This window comes from Ambystoma mexicanum, chromosome 2p (assembly GCF_040938575.1).
Source record: "Ambystoma mexicanum isolate Mex_15411 chromosome 2p, UKY_AmexF1_1, whole genome shotgun sequence".
NCBI lineage: Eukaryota > Metazoa > Chordata > Amphibia > Caudata > Ambystomatidae > Ambystoma > Ambystoma mexicanum.
This window is the reverse complement of record NC_090923.1, coordinates 353,633,635-353,660,770: the sequence shown is the minus strand read 5'-3', so window position 1 is coordinate 353,660,770 and position 27,136 is coordinate 353,633,635. Positions and strand designations below refer to the sequence as shown.

The 27,136-nt window shown below is 42.4% G+C and overlaps 1 protein-coding gene across 14 annotated transcripts in view; it reads right to left on the bottom strand.

Moving 5' to 3' along the window:
- MAGI1 (membrane associated guanylate kinase, WW and PDZ domain containing 1) overlaps window positions 1-27,136 on the bottom strand; it is a 1,848,723-nt gene that overhangs the window by 311,729 nt on the left and 1,509,858 nt on the right. For all 14 annotated transcript variants that reach the window (XM_069643697.1, XM_069643699.1, XM_069643701.1 and 11 more), the window contains 2 exons: window positions 24,678-24,860; window positions 20,474-21,094 (listed from right to left, as the gene is read on the bottom strand). In XM_069643697.1, coding sequence (XP_069499798.1) covers window positions 20,474-21,094; window positions 24,678-24,860 — 804 coding nt within the window. The remainder of the gene's footprint in view (window positions 1-20,473; window positions 21,095-24,677; window positions 24,861-27,136) is intronic.

Genomic DNA, 27,136 nt, shown 5'->3' with positions numbered 1-27,136 from the left:
CCCAAGAGGGGGTATCCTTCCCCATGAGGTGCTCCCACATTAAAACCACCCAGAGGGGGCTTATTGGATAGCAGCCTCACCTCTACCTAGCCTCCTGAAAAGTGGGGTCCCCCCTGGGGAGAAGGGACACCTGGTAAAGTTATAAAATATATAATGTGAATGCTAAAACAATGGAGATTTGTGGCTACCCGAGGGATTTGAATAAATTGGTCAAGGTGGCCCTCTTCCCTATATTTGCCTGGGTGATGTGTCCTAGTTTGTTGAAACAGTTCCCAAATCTTAGAACAGTCTTTTTTGTCACACATTGTTAAGTGGAATGGCTCCCTTCCCTGAAAGTAAAGTTCCAAACAATACTTTCTGGGTGGGCCAGAAGAATGTCTGCCTTCTCCTGATGCCCAGTCCCAGTTATCCCAGAGGAATGACTCTTCTTTAGGCCTTTTTGGCCCTTACTGCCAGTCCTGGTTCCAAAGAGAATGACATTGTTGTTATCAGTTCCTGACATTCAGAGGAAATTACTCCCTTCCCCAGGTTTTCTTTTTATTAGGCTTACACCTACAACACCCAATTCTAAGTGTTAGGGGTGTCCACAATCCTGGCTTCTCTTCTTTGATCTGGCCCACTTGGTTCACATCACTGAAAAGTACTGCCACGAGGAAGAGGACTCATTTTGTTTAGGGTCTCTGACAGGTACGATGTCCTTTCAACGCAGGATGTTTTTTCGCTGGTTTTTTTACTGCAAATTTCTTTATGAAAAAGCCCATCTAATTTTTTAGGTGGGGGGGTTAGAAAATTATATATATGGGGTGTGGGTGTTTAGGAATACATAAAACATTAAAGGGAACAGAGGGGTTTGGGGGGACGCCGCCAAAAATAATGAAGAATTAAAAAAAAAATCACGGTAAAAAACCCGCGAAAAAACATCTTGCGATGAAATTACATGGAACCCCCTGACCCTCCTTTGGCGGTCAGTGGGTTTATCGCCTCCACTGTCGTGAGGGGGCGCTCCCCTCTATTTCTCTTTATGGTGCCTTGGCTTCCTTGACCCCTCCCCTGGTGGTCAACAGGCTTCGTTCCACCACAGCAATGAGAAGGTCTACAGGTTTTCTGCCCCTGCCGTGCCACCAAGCAATAGGATTGCAAAGTGGCCCAGGGACAACTGCAGGCGCCCTCTTGGTGAGCCGCCCCGCCATCCATCCGGATCTCCCGTGCCACATTTGGCCTTGTTTGGGTTTTTGTCATTTCACCGGGGTTTCCTGGGATTGCAGGCATTTGGCTCCTCTGGCATATTATGCGTCTGTGCAACAGCATTCCTGGCTGCCCTATGTGTTCCCTTCCTCCTCTCTACACTTCTGCGCACAAGTCTGCTCCTGCAGACCTCCCGATCATCAGACGTGGCAGACTACCAGTGTCCTTGGAGCTCTCTCCCTCCTGATCTGCGATGCAGGTTTGAATCTCCGGCATTCAGTGTGCAGCAAACCTGCGGTCTACCATGGCTGCCCAAGTCCATGGTCAATTGTTATAAAATGTTGCCAGCAATGTCTGGGCCCGTTGTATAAGTCCTTTGTCTCTTTCAGAGGTTTCATCTTCATTGCTCCATGGGGCCAACTTGACCCAGTACTTGGATTACCAAGGTGCCTGTCCTCCGTCTCAGTGCTTTCAAGAACCTCGAGTTACTCTGCCTTATAACAGTACATAGGTCTACTGCCTATTAAGAGGTTAGCAAAGTAATGAGAGGTTAGTGTGTAGGGGTGTGATGTTCTCATAAGGGCTGTACCCTACATGATCGTCATCCTTCCGAGTGGGGGAATCTCTCCCTGTAGATCCTCCTGCATTTATACCATCCTATCGGGTAGCAGCCTCACCTCCCTGGCCACACGGGAAAGGGCTCTCCCTCAGGGAGAAGGGACGACATCTAGTGCATCAGCACATTATTCAGAAATGGTTCTCATTAAACATTAAACCCTGAAGGTGAAGGCATTATCGGGACAGGTAATGCCGCAGGCCCGTTAGAACCCCAAGCAAAGCTAAATATGTGGACAAGGGATGTGGGTGAAAGGGAACGCAGGGTGCACTTACCTCAGACTCAGCAGGAGAAGAAGGTGGCCTCCAGCTCCGAGGATCAGAGCGGTGGACCACTATCTGCAACTCCTGACCAAATACTCCCTCTCTAGATACCTGCGTTCCTCTGGCACCAACTCCTAGCGTGTGAAGCAGTTTGCTAAATAGAGCAGGTGGTCGATCGCTTTTCTCAGTGGGCTCCCTTCTTTGGAATAGCCTTTTCGTCTTGAGCAGGAGCTCCTCAAGTTTCCAAAAAGCCTCCAGACTTTCCTCTTCGCCTCTTCCTTCACTCCCTCTCTCCCCTGCTAATCACGCAGTAGCTTGACTGAAAAGATTGACCCTTGCGCATCCTCGGGCTCTGACCTCCCACTTCTTATCTCAGCTGCTGTACATCCTCTGCACATGCGACGGCTCACCCTCCCCTTGGAGGTTGCATTTACCTTTTTCTCCATAGCACTTCACATGCTGCTCATCATGAGCACCACAGCACCTATCCCAGACCCCGCCCCTCTGCACTTGCACATTCTGAACACGCACAAGGTATAGTAGGTTTGTCTTCCCCTCCCCATCTTCTTTTGGTTTATTGAATTAACTTGATTTTTTATTATTGTTGTAAATACATATTCTATCATCCCCTGTCCCACCAAGTTGGCCTGTGGGTGCTTTGAAACAGTATTTGCTTCCTATATAAGCACCTAACAAGTGAACAATAAATAAATAATGACAAGTGTGTTGCTATAATACATTTATGTGGGAATAAAATATAACAGAAAAGCAATTCCACTCAGAGGTTGAAGTTTATATTTGAATCTATACATGCTGTCGGCTCACGCATCAATATGCGCTAGTTTTGCTCTCATGGCCACCACTGTAAGCAGGCTATAGGTTCTTTCCCAAATGTGGATTGATCCTAGGATCTAATGATACGGTTCCACATCAGGCTACATACCAGCCAGGAAGAGGTTGGTTCTGAAGACCACATTTTCTGGAGTGCTTGCTTACAGTGCTTTCTCCACTATCAGGCCAAGGACTGGTTGTGGAAGCAGCTCCTGGCCGATACCAACACCTGAAGCCCTGAGTGTTAGTGAACTCAAAATCCTCATTTGGATTCAGTTCAGCACTAGTCTTAATGCAGAGTTTCGTAGTGTGACTGGTCCCCTCGCATTGTATCATTTGTTATGCCCAGTATATGCTTTAAAAATTAAAACATTTTTTCATTAGAACAGGGATCCCTTGTTGCCCAAGACAGCATGTCTTCCGATTAGTGCTGGGCAAAAATATTCCACCCACGAAGCGAAACCGGCTTCCACTTCTGCAAGTTGGGCTACATGACCATTGCGGTTCCGCTGCCACCGAACCATTCAGGCAACACACCAGCAGGACCAAACATGTCGGTCTGGTGTTACCTTGACACAGTCATACGTGCATCAGGTTGGAGGCGCCTCCGAAACGCCGGAATTGCCAGCTACGTCACATAAAGTACTTTCACTTTCTCACAGGAGCTACAGTTTCCTTGGGTGCAGCTGCCCCAAATGTTCCCCTAAACTGATCTGTGAAGACTCCGAAATTCGGGGTGCTGTCTTTGCTGCAGTACTAAAATATGCCCCTCGCCTGAAAGTACAGTCTCCTTAGTGTTATCAGCAGCCTCCCTGGTCATGACTAAAACTGCTTCCTACACCAAATACATTGCTTGAAGCCCAGTCGTATATGGCTCCTTAAATTACGTGCCGCAAGGTGGCATAAGGTGTGCTGCGTCACTCATGTTAAAAAAAATGCGGATATTTTTCCTTTACAAATTGACAACTCCACGGATATCACATACCATGCCCAATAGCGACTGTTTTTATATTGACGGGGGCATCGTTAAAACGTTTCCGATTTTTGTAAAGAATTACCTGAGCAAAATCAGTGAAGTGAACGGAAACACTGAAGAAAGTGCACATACTGCTGGTGCTGCAGTGAAAAAGTGTAACATTTTGCATCTCAAACTCCAAAACACAAAATGGAATGGCTGAAACGCTCTACTCACTGTGGTGCACAAACTAACATCAGTACCGAGTCAACGTGTCCACATAGTTAACTTCACGAAATCAAAAGTACAATTTTTGCATATTTTAAATTCTTCATGCATAAATGGGGGCCTTCTGTACTACTTCAACTCTGTTGTGTGAAGTAGTAGAAATATGCTGAGTGTTATGGTTTAAGGTGCTCGATTCTAGATTCCAAGGGTTCGGAATCTAGAATCAGAGAGCCGCTGAAAGGGGGATTGGCGAAGGACTGTTGCATTGAGGTTTGAGGCTTTTATAGTCCAATCTTGTCAACAATAAAAGACTTGCTCTATATATACACCTGTATTCGGCCCTCCTTGGAGTGATCGCACAGCGCCAAAGCCTCTTCCCAGGTTGACAAAGTATGCCCTCTCCAGGACCATCCAGAGAATGAGGTAGAGGAGCAGGATAAGGCAAAGTGGGAATAGCACAGGAAACGGAATGCACTTGCATGCATGTCAACTTTAATGAGCTGAATTCTGTGGGTTGAGGCGCAAAATGCCAGAGGAGACTAAATCTGGCTATCACAATATTGGTACTCAAATAGCAAGTACTGTTAGTAGGGTTTGTGCTGTGCTCAAGCTATACTCTAGGTTTCCTCTAGAGGGGTGTTCGGGACGGGGGGGTGTTGGGTGCATATTAGTCTGCATATTGCAGCCAAATCAAACCAAGCAGGTAAATGCCAGGAATTAAGCGGTCAGTGAGGACCATATCACGAGGTGACCAAGGCGAGTGTGGGAGGGTGCGAAAGCTTGAGTGAAGAAAAGGGATTACACATTACAAGGAGGTTGAGGGACCCCAATAACCATGTGCCAAGTCTAACTGGCACTATACGTTGATCCATGGATGTATATGTACTGAATCAATTGGAAGTCAATGCTCTGTCTGGCGCGATTTCCCGGCATACTTTTTACTTTGAGAGCCGCACGCACTCAGGAAATATCACAGAATGGCTGAGCATTGTAATGTAGAATTAATGATCTTAACTGCTAGACCATGACGGATAAAATGTACTGAATGTTTCTAACGCCACGTCCGTATCTGTCTATTCCCATATGAGTGGTGTTAAAAAGATGGCAACGGTGTGACATGACAACAGAAGAACGCGTTCTTACAGCAGAGGCTTACTTATTCACGTATTTTGCACTGCCCTGCCACCCAGTGGTTATATTGAAAATTGTCTTGAAATGACTTGAAAACATCCTAGTCCATATTATCTAATGCTTGCACAGTGCTAAAAATATAGAAGCAGCGAAACTGGAGCTAAAGTGCAAAACGGAATAAATCCTTCTCTCTTTTTTTAAACAGCTTGACTGGGAACACAGCAAATGGAGCTTTCGTCAAAAATTAGCCAGGCCCTTATTTCATAACCTTTTTAGTCAACACGATTGAGCAAACGCCAGAAATGTTTCCAAAGTGAATGATGGGACTTTGAGGCTCAATCTGTTTATAGGTATGTCGGGCAGCACACACAGCAAAACAAACTTCAGGCAATACGGAGCTGAGCCAAAACCAGAGTGCTCAATGCAACCCAACTGGTCAAGGCATTTTCTCAGTTTTTAGACCGGGTTTGAAACTTTAGATAATCCGGCTGAAAGAGGCATCTGCAATCAGACATACAGAATTTGCAAGCCACATCTCTAAAGAACACCGTTTACATTTCTTGCCCAAGAGGTTGTTGAGACTTCACGTGACATTGTAAGGAGTGACAAGGTGGGAAACCAAGTTACCGCCACATTAGAAGGACCTAGGACGACTTAGAAGCAAGCAGTATCAATCGCATCCTGCCAACCATCAGACGCCAAATAACGATGCTGGAGCCACATTTAGAGAGGAAAGATTGCCAAATAGTTCTGGAGTTGCTGCTTCTATTCATGGAATGTTCCTGCAGTTTGTTGGGGTGGTGGTTGAGTGGAGCCAAGACAGCCAGTGGCCAGTATCAATAAATGGACAAGCCTTTGAGAAAGGCCATTTCCATATGGCTTACCATGCATAGTTTGTCAAAAATCATACCGACGATTGTTGCTTAGCTACATTAGCACGTGACCTTTGCATGCGAGACACCTGGGCACTACTCCGAGATCTTTATGCATAAAATGCTCTAGTGATATTCATTTTAATTTTGGAGTCGCTTTCGCAAACCATTGCGTTAGAGATAATTCTCAGAAATGGTCTAATTCCCTTTTACCTTAAGAGACCCCGCAGCTCTTTTTGCTGGACTTAATTTCTAACTTGGAGAGAGTGAGACCTTTTTCCCACTCGCTCATGTACTTTTCTGTGATTTGGACTCTGTTTCTTTTTGAGTTTGGAGGCTGACAAACTCCACAGGCCTCACATTTACATTGTGGCACACAGCACCTTCAGTGCAGTGACACAGGGATGTCTTAGATTTCCCAAAGGTTTGGTGAAACTACTGTTTCCAAGAGCAGTAACGTGAAATTGGCTTTATTTACATTTTGTAACTTTCGAGACCCAGCACAAACTATCTTAAAATAGGGTGCTGGAGGGGTTACTTAGTATCCCCTTTGTCTAGTTTCTCATGAAAATATTTTTATGTTACCCTTTCTACAATTAATGGCTGGTGGCAGTGGTTTACTTTTTCCTACCATTGTGTGTTTCTACCGCGGGCTGCTATTGCAGCTGCAGTAAAGCACCCATGGGTGCCCATTTCATCAAAATGGCCCAATCTTTTTTTGACATTTCTTGTTGGAAAGGTACTTGAGATTTACTCTGCACGCCAAACCAGGTTTGGTCCCTTTGTTTGATTTTTCTTTGGCGGGATTCACTGGTGAAGCCCACCTCTGGCTCCACCCAGTGTGCCTGGCAGCGGCAGGAAGTGAGGGAGGTGCCTGAAACTCCCTGTGCCTAATCCCCATGGTTACAGGAATGCACCCAAAAGGGGATTGGCCAGTTGGCTGTCCTTGGAGGACAGCCACCCTGCGGTGTGATTGACAGCTAGGTTGCGAATGAATGGAAGAAACCTGCATAAAGGGCGAGGCTTTTTGCTTGGAAGGCAGAGTCGACCACTGGATGAAGGATCCTGAAGAACCTCTTGGAAGAGACGCTTGCTGCAACTCCTGGCCCGTTGGATTGGCCGGTGAAGCCCTGCTGGATTGCTGAAGCTTCGAATTTGCCTCGACTAGAGAAACCCTGCAACGGGTGACTTCTCTCCTTGGGTTGGTGGGACCAATCCACCCCAAAGCAAACTCGTCTGGACATCCTCTCAGAGCTGGCTGTACTTCCATTGCTGCAGGAACCAATTGTCAAGGAGAGGAACACCAGATCGAGTGCATCATTTTTAAGTCGGAGCCGAGCTCCAGGAAGATCCTCCGGACTCCCAAGAAGCAGGACTGATCAAGCCTGAGCCACCTCAGAGTGCTGGATTTAAGATGCGAGGAAAGTCCATAGTGGTACCCGAGAACTATGGTGGTGCTGTTTGCGAGAGCCCTCGAGAAGTTTAAACCACGAAGTGCAGCTGATATGAAGTTTGCCCATTGCTGCCGCCGACCTTCCATTCGTAGGTAGTGCAGGAGTCCCCAGACGTCCTCCCTCTTGTTCCCACGACTGAGGCCAGGAGCAACAGGATCTGCAGACATACACAGGAACAGAAACCAGCTGGAACCAGTTTTCTTCAAAACAAAAGGTACTGTAAAACTAAGGGGACTTACTTCTTGTTGCGTAGAATTGCTAGCTCTCAGTTGAGACTTGTCTTGGTTGCTTTTGCAGAGTTGCTTGCAGCTTTGCCCCTCGCAAGCCTCCCAGCATGTGACCCTACAGTGATTTCATTTTATATAAAAACTTCTAAAACATTGTGCAAGACTTTTATCCTACCTACAAGAGGTGCTTCAGCTCGCATAGACTTTTGCTCAACTAACATTGGCTGTCCAGGCTCCCTGAAAGACTTATCTCTGACTTGGTGCTTTACCTTTCCCCCACGGAAATTTACTTAGCAAAGGAGGGTTCAAAAAGTACTTACCTGCGTAAGAATATTTGTTAACCATTGTTTTATTCCATCATCTTTTTCTTTTGACACTAATCTCAGTATTGCTCTAAATGTGCTAGTGATATATCAGTGTTCGTTATTTAAGTCACCTCAGGGTGTAGGAAGCGTCTGTGTGCCATCCCAAATGGGTATCTACTGATTTAAAGAAACAGTGTGTATTTTTAAGTATATTTTTGTGATATACATATTGGCTCCCTTCTAAAAAAGGCTTATTCAACTCACTGTTAAATTAATAAATACTTGTTTAATCAAGAAACCTTAGTGCAAGTGTTTATTTGGATACTTGTCGCTGTGAATCTTTGTAATAACCGTAGAGCTCACATTGACCCCTCTTGTTATAAGTCTGGCTGCTCAGTCACTCTACCAACGTGTATTGTACATGCTTATAACAAAGGTTGCGTTAACTATTGCCAAGAAAAGGCTGATGCAGTCTCCCACAGGGTACTGCATACAATCTTTAAGACCAGAAGAATTCATTGGACATCTATTGGGCGTGCAGTACATTTCAAAGTTGTCCACTGGAGAGGTGAATAAAAGAGTAGCTCCAAGGCACAATTGCGCCCTGTCCACCAACCATACCCACAACACATTGAAGGCAACTACTGTAGGACCACGGCCTACACTCTGCCAGTTGCACTAGTACTCCGAATCCTCACTGGAGTTGAATGACTCCTGCAGTTGCCAGCCAAGTTTCCATGACTGGGAGTAAAGAGAAAACGGACACCCCTCATCCCTGAGCCACTGGTACTCATCACTAGAGAAGCTGTGGCAACTGGATTCGGTCTTCTGCTGCTTCAACCCGTCTGAGTCCAAGACAAACTTGTACGAAGCCTTCAAACATTCAGGACCTGTGATGCCGCCTTTAGCATCCTCCCTTAAATTTGATCCGCTGCTTACATCCTCTAACCAGTTCCAGTGCCACATCATACCAGCCACATTCATCACCAAGAACAGAAGCTCACTGCTGCGTTAGTCTTCAAACTTTTGCATCTCTGAACAGCACCTTTAACAGCCAGGTTCTTCGTACAGACTGGCCGGACCTCAACTCAAACTGCTGGAAACATCTAGGTCATTACCAACTCGATCCAGTGGTACCCATCATCTCGAAACTATAGGAAAGACTCCAGGTTTTATGAGTTAAATGGGTTATACTTGGAACAAAAAGTTAAACAAAACAACACACCCATTCAATTGAACATTGTGTCTGTCACAAAAAACCTAAATAATAGAATTGAACAATACATATAACAGGTTAGTCACATTTTGTACTCTTGCAACCAAATACCAAAGTCCAGAGTGATATTTTCTAAAAATCAAAATGCATTCTGGTATCAAAAAACTTTTTTAAAAAAATACACAATAATATTTTTCTTCTAGACACTAGAAAAAAGGGACTTATACTCCCCTTTTAAAGTGCTTTGTGCAATATTGTATTGATCACTAATACAGTATTTAACAATTCTAAAAAAGAAACCCAACATATGTTGCTAAACAAATTGCGCAAGATCATTTGTTTTTGCTGCGACATGTAACAAATGTGTGCCACACTACCACAGTATGAATCTTTTAGTGTCCTTGCTACTATTGTGTAGCAAGCAATGTCAGTCAATTACTTTTGAAACAGCTGTTTAAAGATACAGCCGATATTGACCCAACATGTTTCATCCCTCCTTGTCTGCTCAAACAACAGAACTTCTTCAGGGGTATGTTCTTGTAAAAAGAAGGTTAGATTGAAAAACTCTCTGGTGACGGATACATCATCTTGTTGCAAATACATTTTTTTGGGATATTGTTTAATTTATAAATGAATTGACACATGAAACACAATGGGATAACAGCTATAAATTAGTGATCTACTCAAATGAAAAGAGGAGTGCTAACCTCCACTGGCCAAGTATTCAGCGAGGGTGGGTCCATTGCCTATGAAATAGGTACTTGCCTGTAGACAAAAACATGTGTTCACTTCTTCCAGCGACACTATTTTTCATATTTAGATTGCTGTTCAATGATTAGTATTAGAACCAAGTGGTGTCAACTTACTCGGATTTGAATCTTGCATCTGGTATCTAGCCCTTGCCCTATGCATGTATGGTTGTGTGGATTCTCACTTGTTTAGCTCTATATATCCTTTAATGGTTATATTTCTAGCGAAATTGAAAACGGGTGAGGAGGACAGACCATGCAGGTGTTCTTTGCTTATTAGTTATCCCACAGTTAGGAAAAGCAGCTTATGCTAATGAGGTATTGCAAACTCACCTCTTCTTGTAATTCAAAGGTCTTTGATTTGAAAAAAAATAGGTTGGACATGATTTAAATCCAAGTCTTTTATGGAAAAGCAGATTTCGTGACGCTTTTGCATCCACCTGGAGATAGATATCATTCAACATCTCCCTAGAAATACTTGTGTACAGGCGCGTTATAAATGCCATATCATATCCCTTGCGTGTTATAGTTAACAATAAACAAGTCTCACTATCTTGTTCCCAAAATATTAGGTCAAAGTAGCAGTGTTCTTTCTTACCTTTAAGTTGTGGTGTGTCTCGTACGTGAGTTCCCCAGCATTGTAACGCAAACCGCTTGTGATCACCAATTAACTTTTAGGTTGCTGTAACTCATGTGAGCACTGCATCTCTTGTTAACTGAGCACGTAACCAATAGTGTTTGTTTATTGCGGGTCATTTACCAACAGTTGGCCATCTTGAAGTGGAGAGAAATATTACTTGCGTATATATTACTTTACAGTGAATGTTAATTATTATCAAAACATTTGATCAAGCCTCAATTTTAATTAATGGATCATTTACTAATGTTAAGTGAATGTAATTTTTATGGTAGAGCTGTTAATATGATCGCTATTCTTACTTTATTATGTTTGATACTTCAGTCGATATTTGTAAATTAGACAAACCAGGCTCTCTCAATTAATATATTGTATATCCAGATGTATAGGGATATTTTTTATGTCTAAAGAAACCCCTTCTTTCCAACGGGAAGGTTCCTTTAGTACAAAACAGTGTTCTGTGTCTTTGTGTCAATTCAATTAGTACTACTACTACTCCACTGCATACCAATCAATATTTTCATTGATACGTAAATCTGTACTATTCGTCAAGAATATAAGGCGTTGTTCTTTCTAATATAGTTTCTTTTTATCATATGATGTACATCTAGTTAGGGGAATTTTAGAACTGTCCATTTTAATGTTTCGCAGGTGCGTCCCATTGCCATGAAATGCCCTACTAGAGGGCTGTTAAGTATGCATTTCCTTATACAACTGTTCTGAGATACGCACTTGTAATTTCATTTTGGTCTTGCCTATATAGATTTTCCCACAGGGACAGAAAATAGCATACACAACCATAGCCGAGTTGCAATTGGTGAAAGGCCTTTGAAACCACGTTTTCTCTAGGCCAATATCGACTTCTTTGGTTCTCCTCATTTATGCACAACAGCTACATTGGCCAGAGGCCAATTACATGCAGCTAAAGACATCGGATAAAATCACCACTGACCTTGTCACAATGGAAGAGGAAACTAAACTAGGCCCCTAGACACTTGAGAAAATGCTAGAAAAGATAACCGAAAGAACAGAATTTAAAGACTTCTCTGTGAGAAAGACATTCAGACAGATGAAGAAAGATCCAACTAACTTTACACACGAAAAAAACTTCAAATACGTACAGGATGGGTATGATCCATTTATAAATCAACCCCCACCCCAACATCATCAAAAAATGTAAAGTCAGATTTGGCAACACATACTACAGTTCCATTAGTTCAAGTAATGAAAGTACAACTGAAGGAGTGCAAAACGACAACAGAAACAGAGGTCGTTACCAATCAAGGGGTCGAGGAGGTTTTAATAACCGAAGGGCTGAAATCAAAACAACAGGGAACGTAGAGGAGGCATACAACCCCATATTATAGGCTAGGACCCTGATAGAGCCGACTGGGACTACGAACCACACCGGACTCGTAGCAGACAAACGTTCTAGTTAATCTGTCTGCCTACACACCTAACAGTGATGACCTGTCCGTTTTGAATAAAGGGTTAGTACCCACTAGTGCCTATAATAAATGTAAACTCAAAACCGAAATTCATTAATTGTTTAGAAAAATACACCTTATACAGTACTTTATGAATAACCCAAGTGAGATTTAAGAGAATACAATAGAATTGCATAATCCCTCTACTTTTTGCCCCTCCACAGCTAGCTATACACCAGAGTCTATAGTGTTTGAAAATATATTGTTGCATTATATAGCTACATTACAATCCAAAGTCAAACAAACAGGATTTCCGAACCTGACAAATGGTGAACAAAAAGCTGCAAGGAATCTGGCAAATACAAATATCATTCTAAGTAGAGCTGACAAAGGAGTCGTCGTAATCCTGCTCAATAGACAGGCCATCAACGAGCGCGAACATAAGTTAAACTGCATCTTCTTTAATGAAGAAATCAGCAATGAGCCCACACGAACGTTGTAATCACTCGTTGACACAAAGTAGAAAAAGACTATAAACATGGTTGGATCTCTAAACAAGAGCACATTTATGAGAGTAGAAACTCCTAACATCCCTAAATGTTATGTATTACCCTAAAAAAAATAAAACCATTGTAGACCCTTGTGGCTGCCCAATAGTTTCAGGCAGAGGCTCGGTACTAGAGCCGCTTTTTAAGTTCAGCAATTACCATCTTAAACCCCATGTCAAAGAAATGTCATCATTACTACAGGAAACCACAGAAGTTATCAACCTCATTGAAGGATACCCTTTTGATGGAGAACATCTCCTAGTGGGTCTAGATATTGTCTCCTTATACACCCGTATTCCACAGATGGCTACCGTAAATATGACTGAAGAAATACTACTTACCAAACACCAAGGTGGTATGATATAATGGGTTATTTATAACGCGCTTATTACCCAAAGCGCGGACCTGGGAATCTAACCAGTGTTGCTCTGCGTGGTCTTGCTTCAAGGCGAGCACATTGCTGCTGAGCTATCCTCCCAAGACAATACTTCTAATACTGGTAATACTCCTAATAGTTTTATATTATGGTGTGGTGAAGTGTCTGAGTATTATTCATCAGACTCATTGCACTGCCATGGGCTGAGCAGTAGCTCCTACAGTGGCTAATCTCTATGTGGACAGTCCAGAGATGAGCAAAATATTAACAGATACTAATCCATTTTAAAACAAAACCCAGCTATGGAAGCGCTACATAGATGACATCCTCCTTGTATGGCATGGTGATGTAGCTTCTTTTGAAGAATTCTTCATATGGTTCAATATTCAGAATTCATTTTTAGAATTCACTGCCAGTTACAGCATAGCAGAAAATCAATTTTACACATTACCATTTGGTTAGATGAAGCTAATAAGATTTTGAAGGTTAAACCATATTATATAAAAAAAAAAAACAACAGGAACTAACTTTTACTATTCTTGTCACCCACATCACACCCGAGAAAACTTGCCCTTCAGGCAATTTCTGAGATTGAAATGCAACATCTCCCCAAGGATGGCCTACAATGAGGAAGCCGAAAACTCAGCATTAAATTGAAACAAAGGGGTTACCCCTAAACCAATAATTAAAAACACTTGCAAAAGAACGAGTAATCACAGAGCAGCTCTCTTGGAATACAAGAAGATACATAGGAATGATTATATAGTTTTAGTCAGTACTCATCTATCTATATTTATCTAACAAGGTAACTAGCATCATTAGGAAAAACTGCCACATTATGGAAGGAGGCAAAACACCACTGAACCGACGTGGGAACGCATTTAGAAGAGGTACAAACTTGAAAACCCTACTTACTAGAAACAACATGCTTATTCCAACCCACAGCCAGTCAAGCATCACAAACCCGGGGGGCCTACCAAAACCAGACGGACATAACCCCTGTGGCCAATGTATAAGTTTTGCATACTCTCCTCCTCTCCCCTGCTGAACTCCTGACTGAAACTGCAGTGGTCACCTGTCTACCCTCTGATCTCGGGCCACGGACTCCTCCCCCACCAGCTGCACACCTGCACTGCCTCCCGGGCAACCCCTGCACTTGGGGGCTGTTTCTGGCCGCACTTTTACCTTTTTGTTTATTTTATTTATTCTTTACTGTTGATCATATGTATTGCACTGGCCTGCCCGTCCCCTTTCCTCTTGCACTTGCGCAATCTCAATGTCACCTGGCCTAGAAAGATCTTTGTCTGTCTTCTCTCTGCCCCCCCGTGCCCCGTCGCGCCTTGTAACACTTGTGTATATGCGCGTTATAAATGCTGTATCATAATCACAAATGAGGAGAACCAAAGCAGTTGATATTGGCCTTCAGAGAAAGTGGTCTCCAAGGACCCTTACCAATTGCAACTCGACAATGGTCGTGTATGCCATTTGGTGTGCCCGTGGGAAAATCTATTTAGGCAAGACCGTAAGTAAAGTAAAAGTTTGTATCTCTGGACAGGAAAGTTGCATAAAGAAAGACAATCTTCACGCCCCTCTAGTAGGGCATTTCATGGCAATGGGACACCTGCAAAAAAATGTAAATGGAAGGTGCAGTTAAAAATTCCACCAACTAGATCTACATCATATGATAAAAAGTACTACATGCGAAAGAACAACGGCTCATATTCTTGACTAACAGTACTGAGTCAGGTCTCAATTAAAATATTGATTGTGTGGAGTAGTACTACTAATTGAATTGACACAAAAAGATACAGAAATCTGTTCTGTACTAAAGGAACCCTAATTAGAAAGAAGGGGTTTCTTTACACATTAACAATATCGTACACATCTGGATATACAATAGATTAAAGAATAGCTTGGTTTGTCTAATATACATACATCGACTGGATGCAGTATCAAACATAATAAAGAATAGGGATCATATTAACATCTCTACCATAAGGTTTGCATTCACTTGAAATTAGTAAATAATCAATTAATTAAAAATTAGGTTTAATCAACCATTTTTATAATAATTAACATTCACTGTAAAGAGATATATAATGAGTAATACATCGCTCCACTCCAAGATGGCTGACTGTTGGTAAATGAATTGCAATAAACATACACTATTGGTCATGTGATCAGTTAACAATAGATGCAGTGATCACATGAGTTAGAGCGGCCTACAAGTGCATTAGTGATCACAAGCGTTTCACTCTACAATGCTGGGGAACTCGCGTACAATATCTGCACTACTATGCAAGACTCTGGTTTAAATCATCTTCAGCCTCATAAGACCTTGAATTAATATAAGAGGTAAGGGTGCAATAAATAATTAGCATTAGCTGCTTTTCTTAACTGTGTGATAGCTAATAAGCAAGTAACACCTGCACGGTCTGTGCCCCCTCCCCTGTTTGTTTCCAATTTCACTAGAAATTGGATCATAAGAGGATATATAGATCGAGAATCTGTACAACCATACGTGCACAGGGCAAGGGCTACATACCAGATGAAGATTCTAGCCGGAGTAAGCACACTACTTGGTTTTAATACTAATCATTGAACAGTGCTATAAATATGAAAAATAGTGTCGCTGGACGAAGTGAACACGTGTTTTTGGCTACAGGCAGATACCCATTTGATAGGCACTTGAGCCACCCTCACTGAATACTTGGTAAGTACTCTTCCTCATTTATTTTTTACTTTGTTTTTATCCGAGTGTTAAAATATATTTATAATGAGAACAATATTTATAGCTATTCTCACATTGTGTTTCAGGGGTCAACTCTACATTTGTAAGTGAAGAAATAATATCCCAAAAATATGCATTTTCAACACAATGAAGTTTTATCCATCACCAGAGAGATAGTTTTCCAAGCAGTGAGTGGTGGACAGTTTGTTCACTCATGAACGCCCTAGCGCATCAAATTCTGTCAAAGTCTCCTGTGCCAAGTGTCATATTTCATAATCTATTGCCCCAATGTAGTCTGTGACTTCTGCCCCTGTTCCCATCTACTTGGTCATCCCCCGACCCAACCCCAATGCACCAGAATGTATCGCACCTTATGTGTCGGCTAGTCATCCCTGCCCCTATCGCTGGCTCATTTGACTTCCACTGCCCATATAAAGTACAGAACTTTCCCTGGGGCTTATTCACTACTCCAGCTCAGTTTGGGGGCAGGGGTGACTGGAGCATTTTGCTAGGCATTAGTGCTGAAGGTAGTGGGTACTGCCAGGTAGTGAGCTTTCAGCTTGAGAGTGGAGCCTCAGATATTGCTCTTAAAGGAAGATTCTGCTTGGGGGCGCTCCACTTTCTATACGCGTGTTCTGAACTCGACCTCCATCTTTCACATGATCTATACTTTTTTTCTATTAATTATTGCTAACAGTTAAAGTAAAGCTGGTTCAGCACTTTGGCAATAGCAATGAATCAATAAAATATGGTAGCAGGATGCAAGCAAACGAATCTCATATTTGAAAAATGAACAGAGATAAGACAGCGCGTAAGCAAGGAGACCGCAAATCTGTGAATCCATTAGAACTAGAATGAGTTTTAGTGGCAGAGAAAGTAAGAACATGACTGAATGTTGCAGAACTGAAAATAACAAGAACGAGGGACAAAGGAAATGTGGTCAATAAAGGAATGTGATAAGGCAAAAATGATGCCAAGATTCTGGGTGGAAAAAGAACGAGCAGGAGAAAGTAGGAGGGTGGGCGGTGGCTAGTCGTTTGAGAAAGGGCCGGCTATATATTCTTATTTTTAGAAAGGTTGAGATGGAGAGAGCGGGTGAGCATCGCAAGCTTTATGGTGGCAAAACAGACAGACGGGTGAAGTGGATCAGAAAAGGTAGATAAAGATTTGAGAAGTCAGCATAGAAGTGAGAATTTAAGTCAAAGGAAATTGCTATAGGAGAGAGCAGAGTATAAAGAGACTAATAAAAGGGCCAAGGACCGAGTATTGTGAGACTCCAAAAGGCAATGGGAGTGAATAAGAGGAGTCACTGACTGTCACGGCTCTGACCCGTTCGCCACAAAGCAGACCACAGGATTGGGGTCTTTCCAGGGATTTGCGCAACAGTCGAACACTACAATTCCCATAAGGCTAGGTGTCATGATGTAATGTCGTACGCCGTGCACCTGTGATGAAGAAAGTAAATACTCGAGTCTTCATGGCACGCGCTGCTTCTCAAAGCAGCTTTCCCCTGTGTGCGAGCAGCTGTGTTTTTTCGTTCCTCCGACCTTTTTGCTTTTGACTTCTGGCTCAGTTTCCTGACCTTGAGTGGTTTTCTGTCCGCTAGCTTGGAAGACCTGATCTTCCCCTCTGGTTTTTGACCTGCTACTGACTTCCCGGATTGTGCCTCAACTTCCCTTTGGAATACTGACTGGCAGCATTCTTCGCGAGATTCCCGATTTTGTGCTTGGATTCTCCATGAAGTATTTTTGGGACTTTTTCTTTGGATATGGCAACTAGACTACTAGTTTCATTACTTCTCCTGTGACGGATTTCCTTCCTTTTCTGACCAATGGATTTGCCTGTGGTACTGGACTGTTCAACACGGTTTTCCTTTAGTTGCCCATCGTTGTGCCAACCAGGTCAGGCCCCCGCTCTCCCACCGCCGGCATTTGCGTTTTCTTTTCCCTGTCGTGGGGAAGGGGTTACCCGGTCTATGAACTTTTATGTGGCTTTCCTCTATAGGCCATCTTGTCTTAGAAACAGTTAAAGGGGCATTAGCCTTGCGTACTGTACCATACTGACAGCTTTCTTTTTACAGCAGAAGTCCATTTGTCAGCGATGTATTGGGGAGTGGTCTGCCACTCTCCAGGAGCTTCTGTGTCTAGCCAGGCCGCATAACACCGCCCAAGAAACATTAGGAGTTTCTTCGAGCAACAGGAAGAGCGCAAGCTAAGAACAGAACCAGACATATCAACAGAAGAAAGTCAATGTAGCTTAAAAATTTGTGATTATAGCAATCAGGCCCTGCTGTCCTCCATCGATAGTCAAGACTCAAAATCTGCTGAATGCAAAAAAAAAATTTAAAAAATAAAGCACAAAAACGGACTACATACACAACTGATAAAAACCTTTCTTCAAATGTTTAGAAGACATTCTTCAACAAGTAAATGTTTCACAGTTACAAGACAATCATTAGTCTTACATGAACAGTATTTTAAGTTTTCTCTCTCTCTCATCAACAGAATATTCGGATGAAATACCATGGAAACCCTGGCAACTGGTCTACTAGGAAACATTTCAATGTTTCCTGGCAAATTGGAGAAAAAAACATCACATATTGAGAATACAACCACTTAGCAGCTGCATGTTCCTCGTTTCTTTTTCCCTCCTAATACCAAACTCTCCCTTTCAGAGACTTTATACAGGACGTGTGGTGACGACCTGAATCTATTGATCTTAAAATGTTATCTCTTTAAGAAATTCCTCACGCGGATAACACAACATCCGTTTGAATCAGAAGAGAATACAATCTCGTATAAATGGGTAAGGAGAGTTTTCCTGAGGGACAGCTCAGCTTAAACTAGTATTTACATCTGCTAAACATTGCAAAAGAATAACAAGTCAGCCCTAAACGGCGTGGATAGCCTGCACTAAGACACACTGCGGTAGGTCAAGTAAGCATCTCCAGATCCAAACTCCAGCCTGCTGGATATATTGACATTACATGGATATTTTGTGCCCCTTCATCCAGTGTTTCCTATATTGAGGATACAAAAAGGTTCCCATCACATTCAACAAAATAGAAGAAATGTATAACCACAGTGCACGTGGGTACAAAAGGCATACCCCAACGTTAAGCTGCCAAGGATTGCCAGTGTGCATTTCTTTTCAAAGTGTCAACCAAGGAATACATCAGGCACCGTTGATCATTGAAGCCTAATAGGCCCACTGCAACTGGCGGTTAACTGGGCTCACAGGAGCCATGTGAGGTGTCAATAGGGGCAAATTATGAACCGGAATGTGAAAATCCATTTCATTAACATAGCAAAATATTTTCTTGCAGAAAATAACTTGCATAGTCAAAAAAAAACTATTTCTCGAGAAAGAATGCACAAAGACTGGGCAAAACCAGCCAATGCAAGACGGTAGGAAATGAAGTAGACGTGATGCACAGGAGATCATTTGCAGAAAACAGCAACTTGGGAGATCATGCCTGAGAAGACTCCTGCAGTGGATGCTTCTATATGGAAGAAGTACAGGTGCAGAAAGAGTTGGACCGATAAATCACTATGTCGTAGTAGCACGATTGCTATCATTTCAGTGACCATTCCTACGGTGACATGCTCGCAAAAGAAAGTACATGCACGCAGATGTATTCAAATTGAAATATTGGATTGCTTCAGACGTCATTTAGAGTACGTAGAAAGCGCGGCCTTGCATACGTGCGTGTTTTTGCTCATTTTTGTCCATTTAATGGCACTGCATCCATACATTGCCACTCCCACCGGCTATAGAGCAGTTTCAAGATGTATGCTGTGAACGTTCACATCACCAAGTGCAAGATGTCGAGCAACATTTTAAACTCTCCACTCACAAACTTTTAAACGGTGCAAGTGTCCCACCAGGAGCAATCTGGACAGTACAGCACAGCTACAATGCCTGCCATTCGCCACTTCCTGGACACGTCCCAGGCGGAATTCACTTGCATTTCTATTCCCATTTAACGTGTGCATGGGTAGGTCATAAAGGCATAGCATAGGTTAGGGCTGTGTAGGGTACGCGAGACAGAATAACCAAAACACCCCTTAGTGTTAGTGTTAGGACAGTACTTGCTCATTTTTATTTCTTTTAATGAAAGTTGAAAAGCCTGGCCAAAGCTTTTTTTTTTTTAGACAACCCCAGTACAGTGCATTACTGAATGTGTAACCCCTGTTACGATCAATCTACCTAGAAGTTTGAGAGTACATTAAAAATAAATATGCAGTACATCCACTTGTAAGTCAGACCAGGCTGAGGATGCATGCAGATGCCCAGAAATGTATTTAGCTTGACATTTGGTTAGGATTCTAAAACAAATAGTGACCGGCACATTTTAAGTGACTGACAATTTTCCTAAAACATCTGGATGTACAAGAAAAAACAGAGAATCATGTCCATGGGGGGTGAGGGAAATCACATTATATATCCCTCTCAAGGGATATTAATTCCTGGAAAAGTCCTTGGTTTTAAAATGTGGTCTTTGTAGGAAAAGTACTTTTTTGCCTGGCCTTAACCATTTCATTTTGTCAAATTCTAGAAATGCTTGTAAAAACTCATGACCTGTTTTTACAAGGTAATAAATACAAACATCTGTAGTTGGTAGAATAGGCAGCATATATAGACTCTTACATAAACTAAAAACAAATCATGTCCTACTTCATCAAGTTAAACAGAACGAAAAGGAAGCTACTGGTTACTTACCGCCTCGCTGAACCAACAGTGTAACTTCACTTCCCTTGGGACATTCGATCAGCAAATCCACTACTTGGTTGTGAGTAAGGTTCTGCACGTTCTTCTTGTTTACTTCCACGATAAGGTCTCCTTCCTTTAGGCCTCTGCATCTTGGGCTGTCTACTATCTGTTTAACCCTTTGGCCCCCACCACCTGGACTGTCTGCAATGGTAAAGCCAAAGCCCATGGGTCCTTTGACTATGTGCACAGTTATGAGTTCAGGCTGGGTGGCTATCGAGGATGCTAAAGAGACAGTATCATTGGGGTAACCATGGGAACCATTTGATGAAATATCAGCAGGGCTACTTGGTCTTTGCTCCTTGATTCCATTCACTTTTCCAGTTTTACTACTGTGACTCGCAGGCGAATCATAATTATCTTTGCCATTTAAAATGATCGGGTCTTTATCCAAAATGGCAACGGATGTCACAAGACTTGTATTGGGGTCATCAGGGTCAAACGGTAGAGGGTATCCTCTGCAGAGTTCAAGGTCAACGCAGGCACCAATTGGAATGGATTGGAAGATTTTCACAACTTGAGCATGTGTATGTCCAAGGACACAGATGTCATTTACACTTACAATAACGTCGCCTAGGGAAACACGAAAGAGAACATGTGTTAAACTTCCAAAAGTTGCATATGGGATTTTATAAACAACAAAGTGTATTCGTCATCTGTGTTTCTAACATCTTATAAAAAAGATGTCAAATGTGTGCCGACTTTGTACAAGGTTATACCAGTAAACGTCCCGAGGTAGGATGCAATACTGTAAAGGAGCAGTTCTGATAAAATGAATATTGTTGATTATCATTAACAGACTTGAAACATTATTTTACTATATAGATGGGGTATTTTTAAAGTCAGAGTGAGTATTGAGTGGGATTTTCCAGATAATGGGCACTATGGAATAGCAAAATACAAGAATATGTTAAGTTTGGGGAGCGCGTCTGCCGCACCTCCGTACAACTGCAGGAGAATCGCAGCCTGCACGAGATTTGAAAACAAGAGATGTTTTGTAAGGAGTGTGCGCTGTCACTACTTTGATATATGAGACTGTTTCAAAAACAAAACAGTCCCGTTTCCTGAATAATCTCGTTCTTAGTGTAAATGAAATACCAACAAAAGATATAAGATGCCACTGTTGAGTGACTTATTTAATTGCACATATAAGGGTCTTATTTCTTGCCCAATTAGAAACCAATTACACATATAAGGGTCTAATGTTTTGCCCCTTTACAAGCCCATTAAGAAGCCAACACGTGTTTCGACCCACTTGGGTCCTTTTCAAGGCTGGGCCTGTATGACGCAAGAAATACAATCAATTTCTGAACAACAAAGATTATAGTGTCCTATACATTCACAAAGCAGGAAACCCCGAATTCAGCGGCAAACAAAAATGTAGAAAACAGGGCGGAGGAAAGGGGCAAAGGAACAATCATAGGGGAGGTATGCATGATAGACCATGGTTGTTTAAGGTCAATGATAATCCCACGTATGCAGCATTCATAATAGTAATATTTAAAAACATGTTGAAAGTGAAAAAAAACCCAAGCGTGCATTCCCTGATCCATACTCTGTAGTTCTTTCCTATCCACAAATTTCATGCATGCCAGGGCTAATGTGTTCATATACTAACTGGAGGTGAAATGTGAGGCACCATGTATCCACAGATACTGCTTTGGTGATGGCTACCACTGGGTTCTGGCGACAGGCACCTAAAAGGAGCTGGAGCACATTTAGGCGATATCGCACTGGATCACAAGATTTACTCAGTCTCTAAAGAAGTTAAATAGAAATACAAGGTACTGATTTCACATTGCCTTTTTCAATTTTTCCCCCTTTTTTGATTTTTTCTTTCTTCCCTGCTTTTTGATGCATGCATTGAATTGCAAATTGAACATTGAAATGTACTATGGGGGATAAACATTGGAAATGTCTGCTTACTTGGTATTGACCATTGCCATGACTCTATTTTCACTTTCAACATGTTTTTAAATATTTCTATAATGTACGCTGCATACGTGGGATTATCATTGACCTTAAACCACCACGGTCTATCATGCATACCTCCCCTACGTCCGTTCTTTTTCCACTTTCCTCCGCCCTGCTTCTACATTTTTGTTTGCCGCTGAATTCGGGGTTTCCTGCTTTGTGAATGTATAGGACACTATAATCTTTGTTATTCAGAAATTGATTGTATTTCTTGCGTCATACAGGCCCAGCCTTGAAAAGGACGCAAGTGGGTCGAAACACGCGTTGGCTTCTTAATGGGCTTCCAAATGGACATAAAAGAAGACCTTTATATGTGTAATTGGTTTCTAATTGGGCAAGAAATAAGACCCTTATATGTGCAATTAAATAAGTCACTTAACAGTGGCATCTTACATCTTTTGCTGGTATTTCATTTACACTAAGAACGAGATTATTCAGGAAACTGGGTTGAATTTGATACTGTCTCATATCAAAGTAGTGACAGCGCACACTCCTTACAAAACATCTCTTATTTTAAAAGTCAGGTTGCTGCACTTCAGGTTATGGATAATTCAAACAACACCATTGAAGGATGCAAGTAGGAATATTCTCTGCCGTCTGCGACACAGCCGAAAGAAGCCCAAATAGACTTTCATTTAGTCTCCCCATTAGACCATGAAAAGCAATCATGGTACTGGCTTAATGGGCAATTATTATCCAAAAAAACGATGTGCAGTGAAATTCATACAAATGATTGCTCGCATTTGAAAACAACTGGGACCACAACTATATTTTATATACGATAACACAAGGAACCTCATCAGGCTAGTAGACAGGATTGCGTAAGCTACAGCATGAGGATATATATATTAAGAGAATCTGCAGGGCGCTTTGACAATCTCCGCGATTGGTTTGGCAAAAGAATGTTTTCTGCTGCCAACAGGAGGAAGTGTTGTGTACTCTGCCTCTCTGAAAACTATAAAGAGGGTAGCCAAACATTTTAGCTTTAAGATGAGTTTATGAACAACATGTGGTATAATAGGACTAGAGGGCCAGGTTACATTTGTAGAATTATTTCTTAGATGCAACTGTTGGTATTTGATGCAGGTGTACCCATTTAAATCTATGGATTAGCATTTTCCCCCAGGTCTATCCTCTTAAGTTTGCATCAGACCAGCATCCATAGGTTTAACGAAGAATTGGACAACAAGCAAAAAAACACAACGGGAAAACACTTTTTTGCTTTGAAAGTATGCAAAAGAAATGACATAAAACCAAACAAAATGCATGACTCGAGTCTTCCACCCCTAAAACATGAACTAGACAAAAGTCCCACTTTCATATCCATCTGCGAATGGTCAGACGCTCCACCACCGCCAGGCAATTTCATTTTGAATGCATATTACTGCAGAAGTAAATATAGACTCACTGATCATTACTATTGGAACAGTAATCTGCAGGACAGCTTAACTGGGGTTTTCTCATAGGAATGGCACGAAGAAGCCAAACCTTTTCCTTGTGAAAACAAATATTGGATAAACCACTGTATGATGGTTAACTACTACCACCGGCAGTCGCCACACTGTCATTAGGTTCCCTTCCATCTTTGAGGTCTACCCTTGCATTTAGAGATGGTGCTGCATTATACTCAAGGCAGAAACCTACAGTCATACTCTATTGCATGGCCAATCCATTAGGAAAAAAAGTGATAGGGCTCTGCTTGTTTCTGTTCACACAGTCACCTTTCAGAATGTGTTTTGAAAGAAAGTTGCAATTCACAAAATCTAGACGGCACTTTTTCTAGTGCTGTATCACTCAGCATGTGGATTCAAAAATCAAATTCAAAAGAGCCACCAAAACATACAGTGATGATGGGGTAAGGGTTAAGAAGAAGAGGTGTAGAGTGTGACTAAAGATTCGGTGTAGGGTGGACCCCACATAAAAGGGACGCAAAGGGCTAAAATTCGTAGAAAGCAGAACCAAAGTAGAATTTTAACATTCTGATTTTTTAAACTATATTCATTAAGTTTAGGGAAAAAAACGAAGTAAAGGTTGGACTGGGGGTCAGATCATAATATAAGTCTAAAAAAAATGACTCTTACAAATCTGCCATAAACAAAAGTTAAATCCAGTTCTGCTCTAGCCAAGGACATTGTGAGTTGTGTGGCAGAATAGCTGAAGGAGCATAATGTGCTGAATTTACCTGTTTCCATTTTGCTGTCCAGCGCAGCAGGGCCGTCCAGTACCAAGCTTTTAATCTGCAGGAACTCATCCGGCTCATCTCCTCCCACCACCGTGAAGCCGAATCCCCGGCTGCTCTTCCTCAGTTTGGTGTGAATGAATTTGCCTTTCAGTTCGGCTGGATTTCTTGTGAAGAAGGGCTTTGCTGCAGAAGATCAACATACACAATTGTAAATGGACCACTCCTCAGCAAAAGGGACGGGAAGGCGGGGTGACAACATCGACAAAAGAGAAAATCGACAAAAGAGAAAAAACATCTGCCAGTTCGACTTTCTGGATGCGATCGCGGGGGGTTGATTTTTCCATCATACAAATTATTTTGGATTCAAGACTCGTAAAATAACCTTCTGTAAGAGAAGGTGAATAGCAAGGCAAATGAGCCAAAAGCAAAATGCCTACAGTACAAAAAGTGCATTAGATGGTCAGGGGAACTCCAGTGTACACATGTCCATGTGTTGACGGTGTAGCACAGGAAGAAAAACAGGATGGAAGTTTGGCACAGAAAATTACTCAGAGGAAACGTTTGCCAGATTAGCATCAGGAAACAGGCGTTCGAATGTGCTTGGGCAACTGCGATTTTTGAGAACACAAACTATCAGACCAGCAATCCCACCGTCTTGGTCCAAGAGATTTATGGAAGCATTCCAGAAGTTCACATTATGCATCATATTTACTAATCTTGGGTGAGGGTTGACAATGGCCATTTTGTAAAACGGTACAATAGCTGAGAGAGTGAAGTGCTTGCTGCTGAGATCGACATCCCTGGCCATGTCTACTCATACGGGAGGGGCAGGCGGGGAAGGGGGCAGACATGGAAAATCTCTGCCACTCACTGTGGTCACTAGAAATAACCCCAGATTGAAGATGCAGTGTTGGAAGAGTTGGCATTTGGTTTTGAACCAGATGGGGCGTGGCCGTTCAGCGAGAGCTCTGTGGTTTGAATTGTTTCAAATGGTGCGTTTAGGGTTACGGGGAGTTAGAGGAGTTTGCTAAACGTAGGAGAATCTGGTTAACTTTTCCAACTTTCTAATAATAGTACGCTTGCGACATATCCTTCGAGATAGGAGAGGATTCATTAAGACATCGCTAAAGTGGTAGGATTTGCTATAGACTTCTGCTCAGATCAGGCATCCCAGGCCAGTTTTGCTGAGCAGATGGTTTAGCTCCTAGAAATCATCAGCCTTCATTGTAGGACTGTGGGTGCACGGCCAAGTATGAAAACGTGACTGAGAATTACAACGATATCTAAACTGCATGATCTAACATGTTCAGCCCATTGCAAATCTAAAGAGATTCTCCCATCCGTCATTTTTCAGCTTGCCTGTGCCATTAGAGCGGAACCATTTTTAAATCAATCTAACTCTGCCCCCCAAAGGAACAGTCTGGCCGCAAATGGGTGTGTCATGTCCGCTAAGCAACATAAGATTCATATTAACCAGACACAGCAAGCAAGTTGTTCCTGTGCGATCACACACACACACACACACACACACACACACACACACACACACACACACACACACACACACACACACACACACACACACACACACACACACACACACACACACACACACACACACACACACACACACACACACACACACACACACACACACACACACACACACACACACACACACACACACACACACACACACACACACACACACACACACACACACGAACAGTTGTGTGCTGCCAAGCAATTAGAAAATAGTTATTAAGTGACAATATTGTTGGCAGTGCCATGTGGAAGTGGAGGTTTACTTTGCAGAGGATACTTATTTTGACGAGGGGTATATTTTAGGAGAAAAGAGCCATTAATAATGCCAAGGGACTCCCAGTTTAAGCAGGGCTAAGGACTCACTTATAGTAATGCAGGAGGAGTGGCTGCATTGGTGTCATCACAGTGGACCGTTGGCATCGCGCTGCAAACCATAGCAGTGAATGTGGTGGAGAGGTCCTGGCGGTGCGGTGTCCATGAGACAGGAGGCTTGGCAGGTGAGAACACCTCTCTAGGCTCGAGAAGGAATCTTTACACAGTAAGGACAACTGAAGGGAACCAGGCTCTTTTTATGCATTGATGACTATGACCGAGTTAGCATGAGGAATGTATGGACAAGATGGAAGCGAATAGCATGAAGCAGACTACGGACAAAGATGTTTTCATGGAAGGCCGAATTGGGGTCCTAAAAAGGAAAATGGTGTTCCGAGGGCTGTTCACAAGAAAATTATTCAATGCTTTAGAATTCAGTAGCCAAGAACGATTTTGGGAACATGACAATGCCACTTCTAGTAGAGAGGATAGCAACCGCCTCTTACAGATGTCATTCATAAGGAATAAACTACCAAAATACGCCCAGCACAGAAATCAGGGACCAAACGTAAACTCAGTAGAAAAGGAACAGCGATTTGCAT